A 22,500-nucleotide genomic window follows, 5' to 3' on the forward strand; every position below is an offset into this window, starting at 1 on the left:
TTGATTTCTTCAACTAAAAGGCAGTGCTCCAGCATGGCCACAAACAAGTAAAACAAGTAAAAGAAACAAATAAAAGAATAAAAGAATAGAATATTTGAGTGTAGAATATTTTGGGCTGGATATAGTTAGTTTTAATGCTCAAGAGTCGATGTTGTTGCTGTCTTCATCTTCTGTTTCTCTGAATTTGCAAATTATTGTTATGTGAGAGTGTGCTGTATTTGAAGCTATTCTAATTGTAAGGCCTTTGTTTGTTTCCATAGCTAACAATTGTTGTGATCAGGTGTCTTCTGGAACTTGTGCCCCTTTTTTTAAGTGCATTGTGTGTGTATGGTACAAGGCCATCAATTTTAAGGAGAAGGGGTAGTTGATTACATCAGCCACAGTGCTCAACTGGCACTTATTTTATCCACTCCCAAAAAGAATAAAAGACAAAATTGATCTTGAAGGCATTTGAACACGGAATGCAAAACAACCTGAAGAAATGCTGCTAAGCTTTCTGTCCATCGTGGTTACAATCTTCACAGCTCACTATCCCCAAAAGCTAAAGAAAAGTGAGTTATTGCTGTTACTTGATGAGAGTAAAGCTTGTTAATAACTTGTTAGTATTCAGTTTCTAGTGTCTAATTCAGTCATTTACTGTCTAATTTTAGTCAGTTATCAGAAATAGAGGTGAAGATGGGAATGGCAGAATTAGAACAGATTAACGTAACAGAGAGATAGAGAGAACAAGAGAGGGTGGAGGGAGAAATTGTGATGTGTGCATGAAACTTCCTTTCATATTCTGAGTGTTCATTAAATTTGTAAACTCAGTGAATAACTTCACATAATTTTGTTTTTTTTAAATTTTTTTTTTTACCTTCTCCAAGTTGAATATATTGCATTTAAAGGACATTAAAGTTGGCAGAATCAATACAGGATTGTGTATATATTTTGTCTTTTTGTTCATAAGTTTAAGCATCTGTAAATCATTAGTCCTTGACCTAGGCGTTAAGTTCTTCCTTGCGGTATTATGAACTTGTGTCATTATCATCATTTAATGTCCATGTTCCATGCTGGCAGGGAGGAGGAGAGTAAATGTTAAAGGGTGCTTTGGATGAGGTGCTGAATGGGAAGGCTGTGAGTTTTTTTAGATATAAATTATTAAGATCATGTTCAATTGTTTTATTTGAAACACATTTTCATAAAATTATTTTGGGGGATTAAAATACAAATAAGACTGTGTTATCAGTGAGTAGAAGCATGATTGACAATATGTTAATGTCCAACATCATTTTGTTATATAAAGTCCTTGCTTTCTTTAGTAATATGTATAAAAACTTTAATATAGGTGCAGGAGTGGCTGTATGGTAAGAAGTTTGCTTCCCAATCACATGGTTCTGAGTTCAGTTCCACTGCTTAGCAACTTGTTTAACTGTTTTCTACTACACCCTCAGGCTGACTAAACCCTTGTGAGTGGATTTAGTAGATGGAAACTAAAAGAAAACTATCGTGTGTGTGTCCGTCCTTGTGTCTGTGTTTGTCTCCTGCTCCCTTACCTCTTGAGAGCTAGTGTTGGTGTATTTACGACCCTGTAACTTAGCAGTTTAACAAAAGAAACCAATTGTATAAGTACCAGGCTTAAAAAAAAAAAAGAAAACCACTAGGGTTGATTTGTTTGACTAAAATTCTTCAAAGTGGTGCCCCAGCATGACTGCAACTAATAACTGAAACAAAAAGTAAAGGATAAAAGAAAGGGGCACTCTGTTGCAAGCATTTAAGCTAGTTCTTCAGTTTGATGATACCTTTCCCTCTCCATTCTAGAGTCTTAAAGACCTGGTAGAGAATCATGGGTGCTACCTTCTCCTGACAGAGAAAAAAAATCATCATCATCATCATCATCATTTAACATACATACACGACACTTATTATTGTAAATGTTTTAACTAACCTATACTATACACACACACATACAAATACATTCATATTTATATGTCTTGAGCTGTAGCTGTTATTCAAAGGGGCCAGCCTTGTCATATTCTGTGCGAGGCTGAATCTGCCCGAGAACTACATTAATAATATGCATGTCTGTAGAGTACTCAGCCATTTGTGAGTTAATTTTATCCTCGTGTGGTAATGAAAGGTGAAATTGACAGCCAATATTTGCTGTGTCTGTGTATCTATGTAAGAACATTTCTTTGGATTTATGTATCTACTATCTCTCTTTCTCTTCCTTTATGTCCCTCTTCTCTCCCGCTTTTGATTTAGCAATGTGTATATGTATCTACTCTTGCAATGTGATAAACATTTAAAAACACAAAACAAACGCCGTCACCACTCAGTTTCTTTCACTCTCTCTCTCTCTCTCTCTCTCTCTCTCTCTCTCTTATTTTCTCTCTGTCCTCCTGTCTCTCGCGTTGCTACTTCTGTGAAGCGTGACGCACACAACAGGTACATACAAAAACAAGCGTATTAAAATTATTGATAATAAAATGCTTGTAAATATCTAAAATAGTGGCACTTGCTGGAGAAGATAAACCACTGCACAAAATTTGCCATTTTTTGTATTTAGATAATCAGCTGTTTTAAAAATAAGAAATGAAAGATTAAAATAAAAAATGGTCGTAGACCTCCTGCTCTAAATTGCTGAAATAACCCCGTGATTCAAATAATACCGCTCGCTATGTATAATAGAATAAAACAAATTATGTTGACCGTGAAATCAAAGAAAAAAAATTACCAAGAGTTATTTCCCTTGGATAACTTCAAATATTGTCATTAAATTGTTTCACTCTTTATCAAAACTGTTTGTTGGATGCGAGGCTGTCAGACAGTTACTAACGGAATAATTGATTTTGAGTTCCATCTTAGATTCTCAGTTCAAACTGCCCCTTGAACTTTTAAAAATCTAATAGCATAGAATAGGCTTGAAAAGCACGCAGATTTAATCTACATGTAAAATTCTTTAAATCACTGAGGACTTTGTAGGTAATAATAATAATAATTTTATTCACATACTTTGTTTTGCTGTATGTTATTATTCAGCCCAAGATTAAATAGTTGTGTTGCTGTTTAATACTCCGTGGTCATCTTCAATCCTGCTCCTTTTAATCAAAAATGCTCTAGCTTTTACACCCCACTTTTTTTGTTGTTGGCAGAGTGCATCTATGACTATGTTTAGTATTATTTTTTAAGAGTATAGGATTTATTCTAATGGAGATTTAGCTGCTATTTCTAGCAGCTATGTTGAGCTTCTGTAATTGGATCAAGAATGGGAAATTGGTTTCAGGGATTTTCTTGTTTCGAGGAAGCCTCTTTGTGGTTGCTTATCCTGTTAGAAATAGCAGCCAAATTTTCCTCATATCACATCCTTATATATTTTAATGCGAGAGAGAGAGAGAGAGAGAGATAATGTAGTCCCAGATATAGTGCATCCAATAAAATGAGATGGAATGGTCACAGCTGGAATGTCTAGGTTGGCACATAGTTAATTTATTTGTTTATTTGAAGCTGTGATTCTACGTTCAAATCACATTGCAATCAATGATGCTCATCATCTCTTCAGATTCACACTTTATCATCGTCATCATCATCATCAACATCTTTTAATGATTCTTTTTCATGCTGGCAAAGATGGCAAAGCTGGAGAACTGCACCAGGTTTCAGTCTGTTGTAGCATGATTTGTACAGCTGGATGCCCTTTCTAAAACCAACCACTTTACAGTGTATGTTGGGTGCTTTTAATGTGATACCGGCATTACTACTTTTATGTGGCACCAACACTACTGCTTCTTATGTGGTAACTGCACAAGACACTTGCAGGTCAATTGTCTTCCCTAGGGTGTTTGGCTTTAACACTCCTGATGTGGAAGACGTGTCTTCTTGAGTACAGCAAGGCACCGGGTATCTCGGTCCTTTGTCATCTTGTCTGAAAGGTTCAGTATCCTGAGGTTGTCCTTTGGTACCTTGCCCTATGTCTTCTTGGGTCTCCCTCCTCCATGAGTTCCATCCACTTTGAGAAATCAACACTTCTTTATGGAGCTGTTGGTATCCATCCATACATTAATAGAAATTATTTTTTGAGGTTTGTTTGCAGCTCCAGGTTGTCAGTGGTGATATAATGATCATTGGTAAATTTTAAAAGCAAAGTTTTCAGGGATGTATAAACATTTTTATTTATTTATTAAAACGCAAATTAGATAATTACTTTTACTCCAGAAATGAATAACAAACAGTGAAGAATTATCATGTATCCTTCACAATTTCCAGATGCAGACTTGGCTGTGTGGTAAGAAGTTTGCTTTTCAATCACATGGTTCCAGGTTCACTCCCACTGTGTGGCATCTTGGGCAAGTTTTTTCTGTTAAAACCTTGGGCTGACCAAACCCTTGTGAGTGGAGATGGAAACTGGAAGAAGTTCGCCGTGTGTGTGTGTGTGTGTGTTTGTTCCCCACCAACGCTTGACAACCAGTGTTGGTGTTTTTGTGTTCCCGTAACTTAACGGAAAAAAAGTAGTGAGGTCGATTAGTTCAACTAAAATTCTTCAAGGCGGTGACCTAACATGGCCGCGGTCTAATGACTGAAACAAGGTAAAAGATAAAAGATGAGATATATTCCAAACTTGTAATTTAACTGAATTTTGTCCAACACAGCTAGATAATTTACGTTAATTACGAAGTATTAAGGAGTTATCTCCCTTAATCTTAAAAGAGGAAAAAACCGCAAAACTCTGCGTTGTCTTGCGTTTTTGTTGCTCTTCTATATTCATCATGTCACACTCCATTCCATCTTTTGATCAATGTTACATCAACAAAATGCCACTACACATGTACACACACACGCCCGCACACACGCAAAACAGGTTTCTTCAGTTTCTGTCTACTGAATTGACTCATAAGGGTTTGGTTGATCTGGGGCTGTAGTAGGAGATACTTGCCCAACAATGAAACTAAACCCAAGACCACATATTTGGGAAGCAGACTTCTTTACCACACAACTCTACCAGTGCCTGTCGAGATTTCTGATTTGATGATGTGTTATTGGCTGTGTTGTTGTTTTTGTCTGTGTTCAAAGTATCAACAGCATCCCATCTGCTTAGGTGTATCTTGGACTATATTACCTGATGTATTGTTCCCTTTTCTAAGATGGCAGGATGTGATTTGAGGGGAATGTGGTTACCGTTTCATGCAAGTTATGTGACCACATAAAGGCTCCTTTGTTGGTTTGTTGTTTCTTTGTTATTTGCATGCGTATTGTATTCTGGTGAAGTTATCAATTTGACAGTTTGAATTGTAGTTGCTATTATATTTTATTTTAGAAAACATATTTTTTTATAAGGGAGTTAGATTGGCTATTCAGTACCTACCACCACTGCCATCACAGCTGCTGCAATTACCTACCACAATTACCACCACCACTACTGCCACCATTTCTATGCCTGTTTTCCCATGCTTGCATGCATTGCACAAATCCGTCTCCAACATGGTACCCCACCACTTGTTGTGTTCCTTTGTGAGGTTCAGCTTCCTGAGATCAACCTTCACCACTTTTGCCCATATTTTCATTGGCCTTCCTTCTTCCACAAGATCTCCTGGCACTTCTTCAACTATCTCTCATCATCCATATACAGCATATGACTATGCCAGTGTAACTATTAACTCTTTTGTTACTGTATTTATTTTGAAATGCACTGTGTTTCTCTTAGTTATTTTAGCTATATCAAAGAATTTAGTAAAATAACTTAGTTATCATTAAGCTAGTGTTAGGAACATTAATTGTGATTAAGGTTTGGTGGAAGATTTTAATTTAAAACTTATGAAAACAAGACATTTGTACTAACAGAGCCAGAGTTGGTTTCAGCCAGATTGGTAATGTGTCAGTTCTTATTTGGCATTACTATCCTCTTAGACACTTTCAGAGAACCGTGTTTTGCTTGTATGTTCTAGTTTTGATGAGGTTTCTACAGCTAGATACCCTTATTAATGCCACCCACTATAACGGAGCCTATTTAGTGCATTTTGTTGTAGTACCATCATTAGAGAAGTTGTCATACCATTAGAAAGGTTAAAGCATCCTATCTATATTGATTCTATTTACCAGTCACTTTCGTATGGCACCAGCATATTTGTATGGTTGTCTTGTTCCCTGCAAGACTGAAAAGTTGTCTTTGTGTGTTCAAAGCAGACATGACTGAAAAGGTGGGTAAAAGACAGAGATGCCAGAGAGAAATAATCTGGAGGAGAGAGCTAAAGGAGAGAGAGTATAAGTATGATGGGAGAAACAGATTGGTAGGGAAGAGGAGTGAGGGAAGGGGCATGATGTATGTCAGTAGTGATTGGAAGAAGTAATGTGAGAGAGCATGAAGGATTGGGGGATATTAACATATGCATAGCGTGTGTACGTACATGCACATGCATATCCTAGCCCTTCTGCATCTGGCACAAAACTACCTCACTCAATGCAACCTCCCACCTCTTGAGGGGTCTTGTCTTGCAAGTTATTCAGTGACCTCACAAGTGCTGGTAGACACTGTTTAGTGGTTGCTACCAGAGAGAGCATCCAGCTGTAAAAACCATGTCAAGCAGATGCTGGAGCTCAACATAGTCCTCTGGATTATTGGATCTTGTCAAACCATCCAACTCATGCCAGCATGGAAAAAAGGATTGTAAATGAGAGGATCATATATAAATATATGCACTGGACTCCTGAAAAGTTTCCCTCCATTAAATTCCACTTGCAAGGCATTGATCAACTTAGTTACATTATTGGACACCTATCCAAGATGTTATACAGTAGGGAAGGTCTTAGAACGACATGATTATGTTTGTGCTTTGTTGTTTGTAACTATTTTTATTAGAAACTTAATAAAGTGCAGTTGTGCTGTTGGATATATGCATGTGTGCATGCATGTAACTCTTGGTTAAGACTTCAGGCTGTGCTACTTTTGACTGTATTGCCTCCAGGAAAAGCACCCATAAATCCATTATCATGGTTGAATAATTATAGGCAGAACGTCTAAGCTGTTAAATTATTTTCCCCAGCTTAACCAAATCTCCAAATTTAATAGAGCTCTTTCTCTCATACTAGCATTGAGTCAATGTGTGTGTAAATCAGTACTAAAATAAAGCACTAATGTAATGTGGGTGATATAAAAATATTATTTGTTTTGTGGAATTTAATTCATTCAAAATTTCTATATATTTTTTATCCAGTTTTGAGATGATTGCTGTAAGAGAAATCTAATATTTAGATTCCTTAAGTAAAGAAATAATAATAGAATAATTCAAGTAATGGAAGTTTTATAAGCTTTTTAAGTTTCTTGCTTTGATAATCAGCAAGTTATGTATGTTTAGAGCACCCATAAAATATATATATACATATATAGGCACATGTATGGCTGCATATATTGGTGCAACAGTGGCTGAGAAGCCACTGTAACTGAGAAGCTTGCTTCCTGACCATGTGGCCTCAGGTTCAGTCCCACTGCACAGCACCTCGGGCAAGTGTCTTCTCCTTTAGCCCCAGACTAACCAAAGTCTTGTGAGTGGATTTAGTAGATGGAAACTGGAAGAAACCTGTTGTATATTTATCTGTCTGTCTATGTTCCTCCACATTGTGTGTGTGCACCCTTGCCTTGACATCATGTAATGGTTGTAAATGAGCATCAGTTTTATACAATCAGTGTTGTTCATTTCCTGTGTTCTGTGAAAAACATCTCTGGCCATGGGGAAAATATTACCTTGCTTGGAAACAAGATGAGGGTTGGCAACAAGAAGGGTATCCAGCTGTAGGAAATCTGCCCCAACAAATTATGTCTCATCCATGCGATCATGGAAAAGTGAATGTTATAGTGGTGATGATGATAGAAAATGCACAAGCAACCTAGGATCTTTGAAGACATTCCTTTTAGGATCTTTTACAATAGCAAGTTTAGTTTCATTTCAAATAGACTTAGACAATTAGTCTTTCTATGAAACAGATGTTGTTTTAGGGTGTTTTTGTAGCAGTTCCTTCCCCTGCTTTACCTATGCCCATTTTAAGATGTTCCTGATTGATGATCAACACAGTGGCATTTGTGGGTTGAGTTGTGGTCAGTGTGTAGCCACATTTCTCTAGGAAGATGAATGGTGTGAGTATCAAGTAGTTGAAGTTGTGAGTGGGTAGCATAAAAATGGTGAGTTTTGAGGGTCAGAAGTGTAGTGTGTGTGGTAGTGGTGGGGCTGAGCCAAAGGTTATAGAGAGGAGTGTTAAGAGAGACTAACGTAATATATTGAATGTGTTTATTTGGATGTTAGCCAAAATGTACTTGTGTAATTGTGTGTATTGATCCTGGTGTGTGAGTTTGTATAATAGTGTGGAATGTATGTAATAGGGTGAATGTAGATGTGTGCGTGTAATATATCAAACCTTTATGTGTGAAATAGTAAGAGTATTGTGCCAATTGTATATGAGTAGTGTACCAGATGTGAGTGTGTGTGTGTGTAATATGTGTAGAGTTTTGATCTAGATGTGCAATCAAAAATGGTTTAGCTGGTGGAGCTAAATCATCAATTTTATACAAGTACTAGTCAAGTACTGTGGTTGATGAAATTGACTACACCCTTCCCTCAAAATTTCAGACCTTATGCCTATAGCAGAAAAGGTTTAGAATTATTCCTTGCCTTGAGATGACAATATTCAATTTAAATAATAGTTGCTTCATGTTATAAGTATGTGTTTGTTTTATTATTTTGGTAGTATTCTTCTACTTCCTATTTGTCATCTGTTATCATTTATCTGAAATAGAATCCAATTTTTTTGTGTATTTTCAGATGGAGCAGCCTCAAAAGCTGGGGTGCAACAAGGGGATAAAATTATCAAGGTGAGTTATTTCCACAGACTGAAAACACATTTTCTGTATTAAGACAAATGAAGCTTGTGGTACATTTTTTTTAGGAATAGATCTTATGAGTTCCTGATTTTATTTATTAGAACACATAGTGGAAACTGCTTATTGTAATAACTATAGAATGAAGCCTTTTTGCTAACAACAGCTTGCTGATAGCATTAAGTAAAGGATATAACAATACATGGGCTTTTGCTTTTTACAAACAGGTAGTGTTTAATTAAAGGAGAAGTTTAGGACCCAGTAATTTTGCTAACAGTAACCTTTGATATTTTTATCTATGAGTTAAATATATTCCTCCTTCTGCATATTTATATACATATATGTCTCATGCATCTGTTATTCACTTCAGTCCTTTGGACTGCAGCTATGCTGGGGCACTGCCTTGAAGAGTTTAGTCAAACAACTTGGACTTCCGTACTTATTTTTTAAAGCCTGGTACTTATCCTATTGGTTTCTTTTGCTGAACCACTAAGTTTCAGGGGCATAAACAAACCTATGCTGGTTGTCATCTAAAGTTTGGGGACAACTACAACTATGCCATATAAAGAGTACCTGTGCTGGTGCCACATAATAAACATCCATGCCGGTGCCATGTAAAAGCACCCATGCCAGTGCTGCGTAAAAGCACCCAGTGCACTCTGTAAAGTGGTTGGTTGGTCGTTAGGAAGGGCATCTGGCCCTAGAAACCATGCCAAAACAGATAATTGGAGCCTGGACAGCTCTTGAGTAGGTCAGCTTCTCTCAAACAATCCAACCCTTTGGAAAATGGACATTAAATAATGATGATATATACACACATACCCACAGTAAGCTTCTTTCAGTTTCCCTCTACGAGATCCACTCACAAAGATTAGATTGGCTTGGAGCTATAGTAGTAGACATCCACCCAAAGTGCCACACAGTGGGACTCAACCCAAGACTACATGGTTGGGAAGTAAACTTCTCAACCACACACCCATGCCTAGAGAGAGAGAGAGAGAGAGTGCGCGCGTGTGTGTGTGTGTTTGCAGGCAGACATGTCCTATGTGATCTGTTTCACAACCAAGTGATTTCAGGTTCATTCTGAGTATGTAGCACCTTGGGTAAGTGCCTTCAACTATTGCCCAGGGCTAAGCAATGCCTTGTGAGTGAATTTGGTCAAAAGAAACTGTATGGAGGTTTATCATAATTGAACATACATGCTGCCATGGTTTGGATGGCTTGAAAAGATCCAGCAAGCTGGAGGACAACATTACACTTCAGAATCTTCTTGGTTGGATGCCCTTCTTAACATCTATCACTCCACAGATTGTGCTGGGTGATTTGTTTTTGTTTTTCATAGTGACAGCACCAGTGAGGTCACCATGAAAATTGCAGGACTTAAAAAGCACCCTTGGCTGAATGAAAGTGTGGCTTAAAAAAAAAAAAAAAGTTGGGGTGGTACTTTATACTAAGTGTTGAGAAGGTAAAATATGAAAGAAAGGACAGAAACAGGTATCTTGCTGTACAGGAGATGCATTGCTACCTTGCACTATATATGCTTTGTAAGGTGGCGAGCGGGCAGAATTGTGAGCATGCCAGGCAAAATGCTTAGCAGTACTTTGTCTGTCTCTACATTCTGAGTTCAGATTCCGACATGGTCTACTTTACTTTTCATCCTTTCAGGGTCAATAAAATAAGTACCAGTTGAGCACTGGGGTTGATATAATCAACTAGCCCCCTCATCCCAAATTTCAGGCCTTGTGCCAATAAATAAAAGGATTATATATGTGTTGTGTATGAGTGTATGCATGTATGTTCGCCTTCATCTCTCACTGCTTGACAAATGTTTTTGGTTTGTTTATGTCCTTTTAACTGAGTGTTTCAGCAAGAAGGGATTGATAAAGTAAGTACCTGACTTCAAATATGTACTGGGTTGATTTGATCAACCAAACCCTTCGAGGCAGACCTCTCTTATTTACACATGATCCCTGTCTCTGTATTTTCCTGCTTCCTATTTTTATTTTTTGTTTCATTTTTCATTCTTATCCTCCTCCTTTCTCTCACAGTCCTTATTCATGCTCTCCCTCTCCCTGTTAGTTTGTTTTCTCTGACCCTCTTTCTCTCTCCCTTTCTTTCTCACATAGATACATTTTTTCCTCCTTTTTCATTTTCTAATTTGCTTCTCACTCACCTTCTCTTACTCCCTTCTCACATCACTCCTACCATCTTTCACCCTCTCTCTTTCTCTAACACTCTCTAAATTCCACCCTCCTGTGTGCTTAAATACTACAACTGTTGAAAAAATGTTCAATCTCTTTTTCTCTGCGGCTCTTGTACACCCAATGTAATTTTAGCTCTTACTGTATATTGTGGCTACTGACGGCTTTACTGATGATCTCATACTTTTATTTAAATCTTGTAAACATAAAAAACAGATGTTGAATGAAATCATAGTGGAATGATAAACTAAATTACTTGGGTTTAATTATTGCTAAACTTTGGCTTAAATCATTTCAGATTTTAAGACATAGTAACATGTACATATAAGTATACCTGTTTGCATGTACACATATGCACGCATGCACACACACACACACATGTATACACATACATGTGCACACACACACATACGTATACACAGAACTATTCAATTATCATCTTCATTTTAAAATCTGTTTGCCTGTGCAGCCAGCTATGGGTTAGACAGACTGTCACAATTTGAGCTGTTCTTATTTGGAATTACTGTGTTCATAGATGGCTCAAAGCACCGAATCTTGCTCAGACATCTCCATTTGGATGCCATTCCTATCACCAACCACTTTACAGAGTGAACTGAATATATTTTACTTTGGCACCAACACTAGAGAGAATGTTTTATCTTCAACAAGACTAAAGGGTCCTCTCAACCCTACATTATCTCTGCCTAATTTGCCAACCACTTCATTGTGTGAACCAGTGCATGTTATCATGGCACCAGCACCAATGAGGTTGTCTTGTAAATCACAATACTGAATAGTCTCCACTTTGCTGAGAAGGAGATGAACAGGAAGATGAAGTTTTAAAGATAGTGATATATTTAGAAAAGTATGATGGGAGGAATATATTTATTAGTGTGAAAGGGGATTGATGATAGAGGAGTGAATAACAGTAGCTACACTGCTGGTAGGAGTAATAGAAGAGAAAAACAATAATACCAGGAGTTAGTGGGAGAGAGGCAGTGATGGTAACTACTTGTTTAATGGTAAGAGAGTGAGTGATTGATGGACAATTGTAAAGATGGGTAATGATAATAGAAGTGTGGTGTATGCCAATGATAAGTATCTTAGAGGAGAGGGTGTGGTTAAGTGTAATGATGGGGACAATAATTCCTCATTTCATAAGGTATTGTGAGGATTAGGGTTAGAAAGCAGAGTTGAATAATAAGTAGGGTGGTGGGGTCGAATAAAGCTACACCACTGGACTTCTTGTATGTCTACAGCGGCTTTAGACATGCCTTATAGAATTTCTACCTATACCTTTCCTACATATCAAGTAAGGCCATTTCCTTCATGGAAACAGAGTGCTATCTATTGTCCAACTTACTAAAACTTTGATCTCTGACATGTGCATGTATGTCATCACTATCATCATCATCATCATCATCATCCTGACATATGTTGGATGGTTTGACAGGGTTTGTTGGTCCCAATGACTACAATGTACTCCAGTGTCTGCTTTAGCATAGTTTTTATGACTTGATGATGCCCTTCCTGACAGCAACCACTTGTAGCATGTACTGGGTACTTATTTCATGCCACCAGCACTAAAAATGGTTGTATGTATGTATGTGTGTGTGTGCATATATATATATAGGCGCAGGAGTGGCTGTGTGGTAAGTAGCTTGCTTACCAACCACATGGTTCCTGGTTCAGTCCCACTGTGTGGCACCTTGGGCAAGTGTCTTTTACTATAGCCTTGGGGCAACCAAAGCCTTGTGAGTGGATTTGGTAGATGGAAACTGAAAGAAGCCCATCGTATATATGTATGTGTGTCTGTTTGTCCCCCCAATATCGCTTGACAACCGATACTGGCATGTTTACGTCCCTGTAACTTAGCAGTTCAGCAAAAGAGACTGATAGAATAAGTACTATTCTTACAAAGAATAAGTCCTGGGGTTGATTTGCTCAACTAAAGGTGATACTCCAGCATGGCTGCAGTCAAATGACTGAAACAAGTAAAAGAGTAAAAAGAGTATATATATATATATATATATATATATATCCTTTCAAAAAATTTATCCTTATTTGGTGGCTTTGAGTTTTCTACTGCTCTTTCTAGTACAAGGCTTTCCTATTTGGAAGCCTCTTATTGTATTTCTATATATATATTTATATATAAATGCACTCATGTATGTATTGTATGTGTATATTTATGTTCCACACTGCCATTGCTTGATTGAAGCAGTGCTGATGTTGGTATTACTTGTTGACATTATGACCTGCTGCTCTGTGCTATTTGTAAATTTGTGGAATAATAAAATAACTTCAAAAACAGATAAGGGTTACTGACAGGAAGAGCATAGAGCCATAAAGTCCTTCTTCAAATAACTCTCCATCCAAACCCTTGCTAGTATGAAAAAAAAAACAAAAAACAGATGTTGAATGAATGATGAGAAATTGTCATGTTTTTCTGTGTTGTCTACAAAATCTTATGTTTTTTGTAATTGAGAAAACTTCTGGTGAATTTGTCTCTTCTGTTTCATTGTACATACCCTATATGATGTCATATAAAACATTTTTCATCCAAAAATGTGTCAAAAATATCATCCTGGGTCCTATATGCAAAGTTGGACCTCCCACAAGCTTTAATACACCAAAAAAGATTTTTTTTTCTTCTCTCAATATGTACTGCTGAAATCGAAGGCACATCTCATATATTCACACATCTTTTTATGCACTCAAATACAGTAATTTGGTTTAGCAGTCTCCATCCCAGTCCACTGGATCATATATATTTGTTTACCACTATTTAAAACCTATGTTTTTTTGTTTTTGTGCTATGATTTATTAAAGCACTTTTTGTTAGTCCTGTGGGCATTCCTTAACCCCTGACTCTAACCTTGACCTCAATATAAAACCAGTTTTACTCCATTGTTTCAGTTTTGTGGAAATGTCTTCAGTGCCTAAATAACATAAATGATTGTAGGTGTGGAGGAATTAAACTCAAAAAGAGCACCATAAACAATGATTGCTATTTTATCTTACTGGAATCACTGGTTAAACAGCCTAGATAAATATAAGAAGGGTGTAGTTGAAAAAATCAACCCAGTACTTATTTTCAAGTTTGGTATCTTATTTATTTGATTAATCTCTTTTGCAGCACTACTTTACATTACAGGGACATAAACAAACCAACAGTAACTGTCAAATGGTGGCAGAAGAGAGGGTGCACAAACATAAAGACACAAACACACAACATGCTTCCACATAGTTTCCATCAACCAAATTCAGTCATAAGGCATTGATCAACCCATGACTATATTAGAAGACAGTTGCCCAAGGTGGTGTGCAGTAGCAGTGAGATTGAACCTGACACCACTAGGTTGTAAAATGAATTTCTTAACCACAGAGCCACCTTTTAACAAACCGATGTGAATGTAGCAGCTGAGATTTTGAGGTGATGTACTTTTGAATTGAGCAACATGCAAATTCATATTGTCACCTAAGGCAAGACAAGATATTTTAGTTAATTTAGCTGCAAATAATTAACAAGCTGACTGATTCATGTGAGGAGGCAATGATAACCAGCTCCACATAAAACACCTGTTGTCAGAATTTTGTTCTGAATTTTCACATTTGTGTAATCTTTAATTGAAGAAATTTATGCAACATAGAAAAAAAAGAACCAATTTCACTTGTTTCCATTTTTGAATCTTTATAAGATTTCTAATTAAGTGGGTTTTTGTTTGTATTTGTATATTTATTTAATTATCAACACTTAAAGATGAATCATGTTATCAGTGTTGCATTAAGTAATTATTTTTATCTCTAGATTTTATCTCTGATTCTCTGGAGTTTCATGTTAATCAGTTTTGTTGGGTACCTTTCAGTGTTTTAGACTTTTACTGAGAAATATGTTTGTGGTAACATTTGAAATAGCGGCAAGTACCACTTCCTTGTTTATCATAGGCTATATGATACGGTTGATAAAGAAGCAATGTATATGTGTCATCATAATCAACATCAACAACATTGTTATCATTGTTTCAATGTCCATTTTTCCATGCTTGCATGGGTTGGATGGAGTCTATGGCTGGATGTCCTTCCTGTTGCCAACCTACACCTCTGTCCAAGCATGGTAATAATTTCCCCATGGCCAAACATGTTTCCACTGAATATTCGAAATGAATGACATCCATTTACAACAATCACACGACACCAAGACTAGGAGAGAGACACACACACACACACATGATGGGCTTTCATTTTCTGCCTACCAAATCCACTCACAAGATTTTGCTCAATGCAAGGCAATAGTAGAAGATACTTGCTCAAGGTGCTATGTAGTGGGACTGAACCCAAACTTTTTGGGCTGGAAGCAAACTTCTTAACTACACACCTATGCCTGTGCACTTTTATTATAAGTAACCAATGTTAGGCAGTGAGCTGGCAGAATCGTTAGCATGCTGGGCAAAATGCTAAGCAGCACTTCTTTTATCTCTACATTCTGAGTTCAAATTCTGCTGAGGTTGACTTTCATCCCTACAGGGTCAATTAAATAAGTACCAACTGAACAATGGGGTTGATGTAATCAACCTACCCCCTCCCCAAAATTTGAAACCAATATTTTAAGGTTTCAAGCTAGCAGAATTGTTAGCACATTGGGAGAAATACCTAGCAGCATTTCAGCTGTCTATGTTCTGAGTTCAAATGCCAATGTAGTCAACTTTGCCTTTCATTCTTTTGAGTTTGATAAAATAAGTACCAGTTGAACACTGGGGGTTGATGTAATCAACTTAATCCCTCCCCCGAATTTGCTGGCCTTGTGCCAAAATTTGAGACTATTATTAGTAACCAATGTAAGGCAAAAATTTCATTATTAGTTACTAATGTATGCTTGCTAATGTGTAAGATGTGCTCTTTTGTAACCCTTCAGCATTTAGAATACTCTATGAAATGTAATGCTTATTTATTCATATTGTTTTGAATTAATCATACATTATCTCATAGCTTCAAAATTTTGATGATGTGATTGTTTATTTTTAGAATGACATTGTAGGATAGGCAACAGGGGTCAGATCTAGTCATAAAATGTAAAGTATTTGGGCCTGAAATGGCTGAGTTTAAACACTAAAGGGTTAAAGGTTGTCATAGCAGTGGCTTGAGTTAAATTGTTTTGAAGATTTTATATATTCCCATGTTGTCTGGACAATCTAAAGAAAAGGAAGAATTAGAATAGTTAATTTTGGAAACCATAATAAAATTGTCAAGAAATTTGCTCTGGTAAAAAGTTTGAAATTTCCTGAAGTTTTTCATATTATTTAAAATAAAAATGGAGTGGCTGACTATTTAATTGATATGTTGATTGAAAGACCTACAATTGCCCATAATAATACCAAACATGGACAAACATGAACAGACTATGGATCAGGTAATTTTAATATAGTTAGCATTAAACTTCACTGTTAGACATATGTCTACGACTACTTTTAGAAAGATCTAGTCTCATTTGCTTTGTCATACATTATTTATTCTCATATACATACAATGTAGCTGTGATTTAAAAACAAAATTGCTTTGCACTCAGACTTTTTGCTCTGATTTGATTGTGTATGTAATTTGATATTGTCTAATTGCAATAAAGTCTGGTATGCTGTGTGCGTCAAACTAGGTTTATCATTTTTTCATATGTTGAAGTTTATGTCCCATCAGATACCTCGTAACATCGTTAACTTTACATTAAACCCATTTATGAATTTAGATAATTTAATTGTTCCAACAATGGTGAAGAAAAATCTATAATTTCTTTGAAATCAACTGTGTTTGTTGACTAGTAATTACTATAATTTTCATGTGTGTGTGTATCTAGAGAGCTAGATAGCCACACACACATGCATACATACACACATATACATCCATACACACATTAACATACACATGTACACACACATACATACCTATATAATATATGTATTTATTTATATAAAAATCGGTTTACAAACACGGCCACACACATGTAGACATCGTTATTATTTTTGCTGTTGTTTTGCATGCATGGGTTGGACAAAATTCATTAAAGCAGATTTTCTGTCACTGGACACCCTTCTTGCCAGTCACCACCTGCTCCCAAGTAAAGTAATATTTCCTTGTCCATCAAGCATGAACCTGAGAACGGCTAGAGAGGTTTTTCTGAAAGATTGCAAATGAATAGCTCTGCTTGTTATGACAGAGGTGTTTGTTAACAATTAGTATGTGATGTCCAGCATAGAAGACATACATACACACTTATGTATGCATGTTCATGTGTTTGTATGTATATGTGTGTATCTGTCCATATGTATGTGGGTGCGGGTACGATTGGATGTATGGTTAAGAAGTTCACTTCCCATCTATGTGATTTGGGGTTCAGTCTCACTGTATAGCACCTTATGTACTTCTGTAACCGCAGGCCAACCAAAGTCTTGTGAGCAAACTTGGTGTACACAGAACCTGAATTGTGTGTGTGTGTATATATATATATATATATATATATACACACACACATGCATATATATACACATACGCGCACACACACACACACACACACATATATATATACTTATAGCGCCGCTCCGACTGGCCTCCATGCTGGTGGCATGTAAAAAGCACCAACCGATCGTGGCCGTTGCCAGTCTCGTCTGGCACATAAAAAGCACCCACTACACTCATGGAGTGGTTGGCGTTAGGAAGGGCATCCAGCTGTAGAAACACTGCCAGATCAGACTGGGCTTGGTGCAGCCTCCTGGCTTCCCAGACCCCAGTTGAACCGTCCAACCCATGCTAGCATGGAAAACGGACGTTAAACGATGATGATATATACATATATATCATCATCGTTTAATGTCTGTTTTCCATGCTAGCATGGGTTGGACGGTTCCTGGGATGCCATGAGGCTGCACCAGGCTCCAGTCTGATCTGGCAGTGTTTCTACAGCTGGATGCCCTTCTTAACACCAACCACTCCATGATCATAGTGGGTGCTTTTTACGTGCCACTGGCACAGGGGCCAGAGGAGGCTGGCAAACAGCCATGATCGGTTGGTGCTTTTTGTCACCAACATGGACGCCAGTCAGGCGGTGCTGGCATCAGCTACATTCAGATGGTGCATTTTATGTGCCACCGGCACGGGTATCATAACTACAATTTCCATCTTTCCTTTCCCTATGTTTCTGACAAAGAGTTCTGCTTGAAACATTAAACCCTCCTTCTTTCCTGAGCGTCCAATAATACTATACTTGTTCCACGTCCTCGCGTTGTGTTTTCTCTTTGTGTTTTCATGTTTGGATTAACTATATATATATATATATACACACACACACACCCATACACACATTGATGCTTCATGTGATAGACTTTTGTGTGTGTGTAGATAGATATATTTATCCTAATATATTGATGGCAAGTATACTTTCATCATCATTATCACCCCCATCTCCCATACCATCTTGCAACCTATATTCACCCTCACTCCTGGTTCTTCTGTCCCCACTCACATTTTCTCCCCTTGTACTTGAAGGTTCACCCAGTTACCTCATCACCACTATTTTTGTCTCTTCCCAGCTCCACCCTGGTCATCACTGCCCTCACTCTTCTATAATTTGAGTAGCCATGTAGCTCCTTCATAGCAAGAAACCTTCTCTCTTCAGGCTCCTTTTCTTATACTTCAACCCATCATTGGTTAGCATAAAAGCCACCTTTCTTAGGTTTCATAATCTTGCAAGCTACATGGTGACTTCACTTAGGTTGGGGTCATGATAAAAGTTTCCAGTACATAACGTAAAGTGGTTGGTGTTAGGAAGGGCATCCAACAGTTGAAACCTTCTGAAACAGACAGTGGAGCATAATGCAGTCCTTGAACCCACCATTTCCTGTGAAACTAGCCAGTCTGTGCTAGTATGGAACATGGTTGTTAAATGATGATGATTATATTCTACCATTTTATTCAAAAGTACCATTGACTGAATAAGATGGTTCAGTTTTCTCAAAAGACAGAATGGCAGGTTCTTATTGTTATAAATTCTTCTCAAAAAGCATCTATCAAACAGGAAAATTTCGTTTTGTTTGACAGATCAAGTATATTGATGTGGGCATTTTTCTTTCACATCTTTCAAATTATATTTGTAAATGCTTAATTCTAGATGATCTTATCATCATTATTCATACGTGTCTGCAATTAAGAAGCTTGTTTCCCTAGTATGCAGTCTTGAGTACAATCCCACTGTACAAGTGTCCTCTGGTATAGTTCCTTACTGTGAGTGGGTTCTGGCAAATAGAAACTGAAGGAAGCCCATCTTACGCACACACATATATACATACATACATGTATATGCACAAATACACAGATACAACATATATATATACACACACACGCACATATATCTACATACATGCATATGCATACATACACACATGCATACATGTGTGTGTACCCTTGGCTTGACATCATGAAATGGTTGTAAATGAGCATCACCATCATACAAGTGATGTTGCTTGTTTCTAGTCTTCTCTTGAAAAACATGCCTGGCCATGGGGTAAATACTACCTTGCTTGGAAACAGCTGAGGGTTGATGACAGGAAGATCACCTAGTTGTAGGAAATCTGCTTCAACAAATTCTGTCTAACCAATGTAAACATGGTGAAGTGGATGTTACACAATGATGACAGGGAGGATTAGGAGGTTGATAATGACAGTGACAATAATGATTTGTACAAATCCGTAAGCATCCTTGACTTCATCCCAAATAAAAAGTAAAAATAAAATAAAATAAAAAAAGGCCTCCTGACTGCTTGAAGTCACTCACCCTGGTATCTTTTGGCCTAGATATGCTGTACCTTCACTGTCTTTTTTCCTGCTACAACAGTACCCTCTCTTCTTGGAGCTAACTGATCTTATTCCCATGTTCACTTAAGTCCATTTGACTCACCTGTCTCCTATATTTTGCTCTTTTCCTTTTCTACCCCCAGGCCTTGCACTAGTCACTACACCCACTCCTTCCCCCTTCAGAATATCAGTCTTCTGGAACTCCTTTGCTACTCATGTTTTTGTTGTGGCTGTGAATTTGCAGTTGTCGGAGAGCATCCACTGTGTAGATCTGGAGAGGATGCATGAAGGTTGTCTGTTTGTCTGTCTCTCTCTCTCTCATCCCCCCACTCTCTCTTTCTCCAAACTGTTACAAGAAAATCCTAAAAAATATGTTATTACATTCTTCTATAATTTTACTGAAATAAAATGACAGTATATTAAATTTGTTTTTGAATCCTGAATTGCAAATACTTCATTATAAAGAAGTAACGACAAATTCTTGTAATTTTGCTTTTGAAAAAAAAAACCCCAAAAAAAACAAAAAGAAAACAAGCAAACAAAACAAACCTGTACTTAAAAATATCTTCATTCATTTCATTGAAAGGGATTAATAAAGATGTTCCTCTCCAACTTGGTGCTTCCTATTTGGTTCAAAGATGATATTTATTGTTCTTTTTCTCATATTCTTCAGGTGAATGGTACGTCAGCATTAAGTTTAAACCACATTGAAGTTGTCAACCTCATCAAATGTAAGTCAAGACATTTTGCTTTCATTTATAAAAAATGGTTTCATTTTCATAAAGATTTTTTTCAGATTGATAGGACTTGTAACTTAATGTTTCCATGCCAACAAAATTTATTTTATCAAATTAATTGATTTTATCATCACCCCCATCAAATTTATAATGGTCTTCATTCTTTAATGTTATCATAAGTTACATAGATTTATCTACTTGTTTATTAAATTACTCCAGATCTGCATAACATTTCTTTTCCCTGTCTTCATTATATCTATATATATAAAACTGTAGTTGTGTGAGTGTCTGTCTCCTACGATTTAGATTCCTAACTCCTCCCACATTTTGCGGTGCAGTTTAACCAAATTCGGGTATCTTATAGTCGTGATTAATATCAAGCCCGTCTGGCTATTAGCGCGCGTCTATGATGAGTCTACGATGAGTCTACGATTTAAAAAATAATTTAACATCATTTTTTATTCCATTTTAATGCATAATTTTTCGTGTGTCGATGGCGGCGGAGTTGGCATCCACGCTCAAACACCTGCACTTGTGTTTGCTTCTCCCCCTTCTTCCCTCCCTCGTGAAGCTGTGGGGAAGGGAGTATAAGGAAATCAACGTCGTAATGCGTTGTCAAGGAGACCAGCGTTCTTTTAGAACGACTTCATGGCTTGAAGACACCAAAACAGAAATGGCTAAGAAAGCCCGAATTGGCATCTATAAAGGAAGTAACTCTCTAAAAATGCTTTTATAGTTATTTCCCTTACAAACCCGAGCAACGCCGGGCGATACTGCTAGTTATTAATGTAGTAACTCTATATCCTCTATCTTGTGCAATAATTAGTGAATAAAGATTATAGCATGATATATTCATAACATCATATATATATATATTAACTTTGTAATGTGAATAGTCTGGCTGCATATTTGAACTGCACTATATGCACTTATGATTACTGGCATTAACTGCAAATGGTAGTTAGGTTATCTTACCTAGGTAGTCTAATTAGTGTCTAGTGTAAATTGGGTAGAAATAATTTCATGACAAAAGAGATTTCTCTCCACAAGAACCATTAGGTTGTACGATCAATAGGAAAAGCCTTGCACATTGAAGGCGGAAGATCTGTAGCAAATCAGCAGAAATATTTTGAGGGGTTAAAAAAGAGAGGTGAGGATTTGTTCTTAAGAATATCTGTTGGAACTGAGAGCTACATGCAAGATTATAGAACATAGGCACAGACAGGCATAGCTGTGTGGTTAAGAAGTTTGCTTCCTAATCATGTGGTTTTAGTTTCAGTCCCATTGCATGGCACCCTTAGTAAGTATCTTCTACTATGACTCCTGACTGACCAAAGCTTTGTGAGTGGATTTCATTAACTGAAACTAAAAGAAGCCCATTATATATATATATAGGGTGTTCAGGCTAAATTTGATTGTTTGCATGAGAGGAAAAGAAAATACAATATCCATCAAAAAATAAAAGGTATTTTTAAAAAATTGAAAAAAATATTAACTAGATTATGGCTAGGAGATGACCATTGACTCAAAGTAGCTGCCCTCAGTTTCCACCAGAGCCTCAAAATAACTCTGGAACTTGGCACATGTGTTCCTCACTAAGATCATCTTCAAACACCTCCTTAATCTTTGGCCACTAGCTTAGCCTTAGTGTTGCAAGCAGAATGCTTGATGTCTTTCTCAGCTGTGCCCCATATGCAATAATCCGTGGGATTACAATTGGGAGAATTCAGAAGCCAGAAATTGATGCTGGTGAAGTTGTAGAAATTCTCTGACAACCATCTCTGGCTCTTTCTGGAAGAAGCTGAATCTTGTTGTCACACATATGGCCTTCCAGCAGCAACTCTTTCCAGTCAGGGATTGACTACAGTCTTTAGCAGCTTCA

The 22,500-nt window shown here is 37.1% G+C and overlaps 1 protein-coding gene across 9 annotated transcripts in view; it reads left to right on the forward strand.

The window, feature by feature from the left end:
* Positions 1 to 22,500, forward strand: part of LOC115211684 (rho guanine nucleotide exchange factor 11-like) — a 387,012-nt gene that overhangs the window by 147,863 nt on the left and 216,649 nt on the right. For all 9 annotated transcript variants that reach the window (XM_036502748.1, XM_036502742.1, XM_029780328.2 and 6 more), the window contains 2 exons: positions 8,787 to 8,836; positions 20,555 to 20,612. In XM_036502748.1, the coding sequence (XP_036358641.1) occupies positions 8,787 to 8,836; positions 20,555 to 20,612 (108 nt within the window). The remainder of the gene's footprint in view (positions 1 to 8,786; positions 8,837 to 20,554; positions 20,613 to 22,500) is intronic.

The sequence above is a fragment of the Octopus sinensis genome, linkage group LG5, assembly GCF_006345805.1.
Source record: "Octopus sinensis linkage group LG5, ASM634580v1, whole genome shotgun sequence".
NCBI lineage: Eukaryota > Metazoa > Mollusca > Cephalopoda > Octopoda > Octopodidae > Octopus > Octopus sinensis.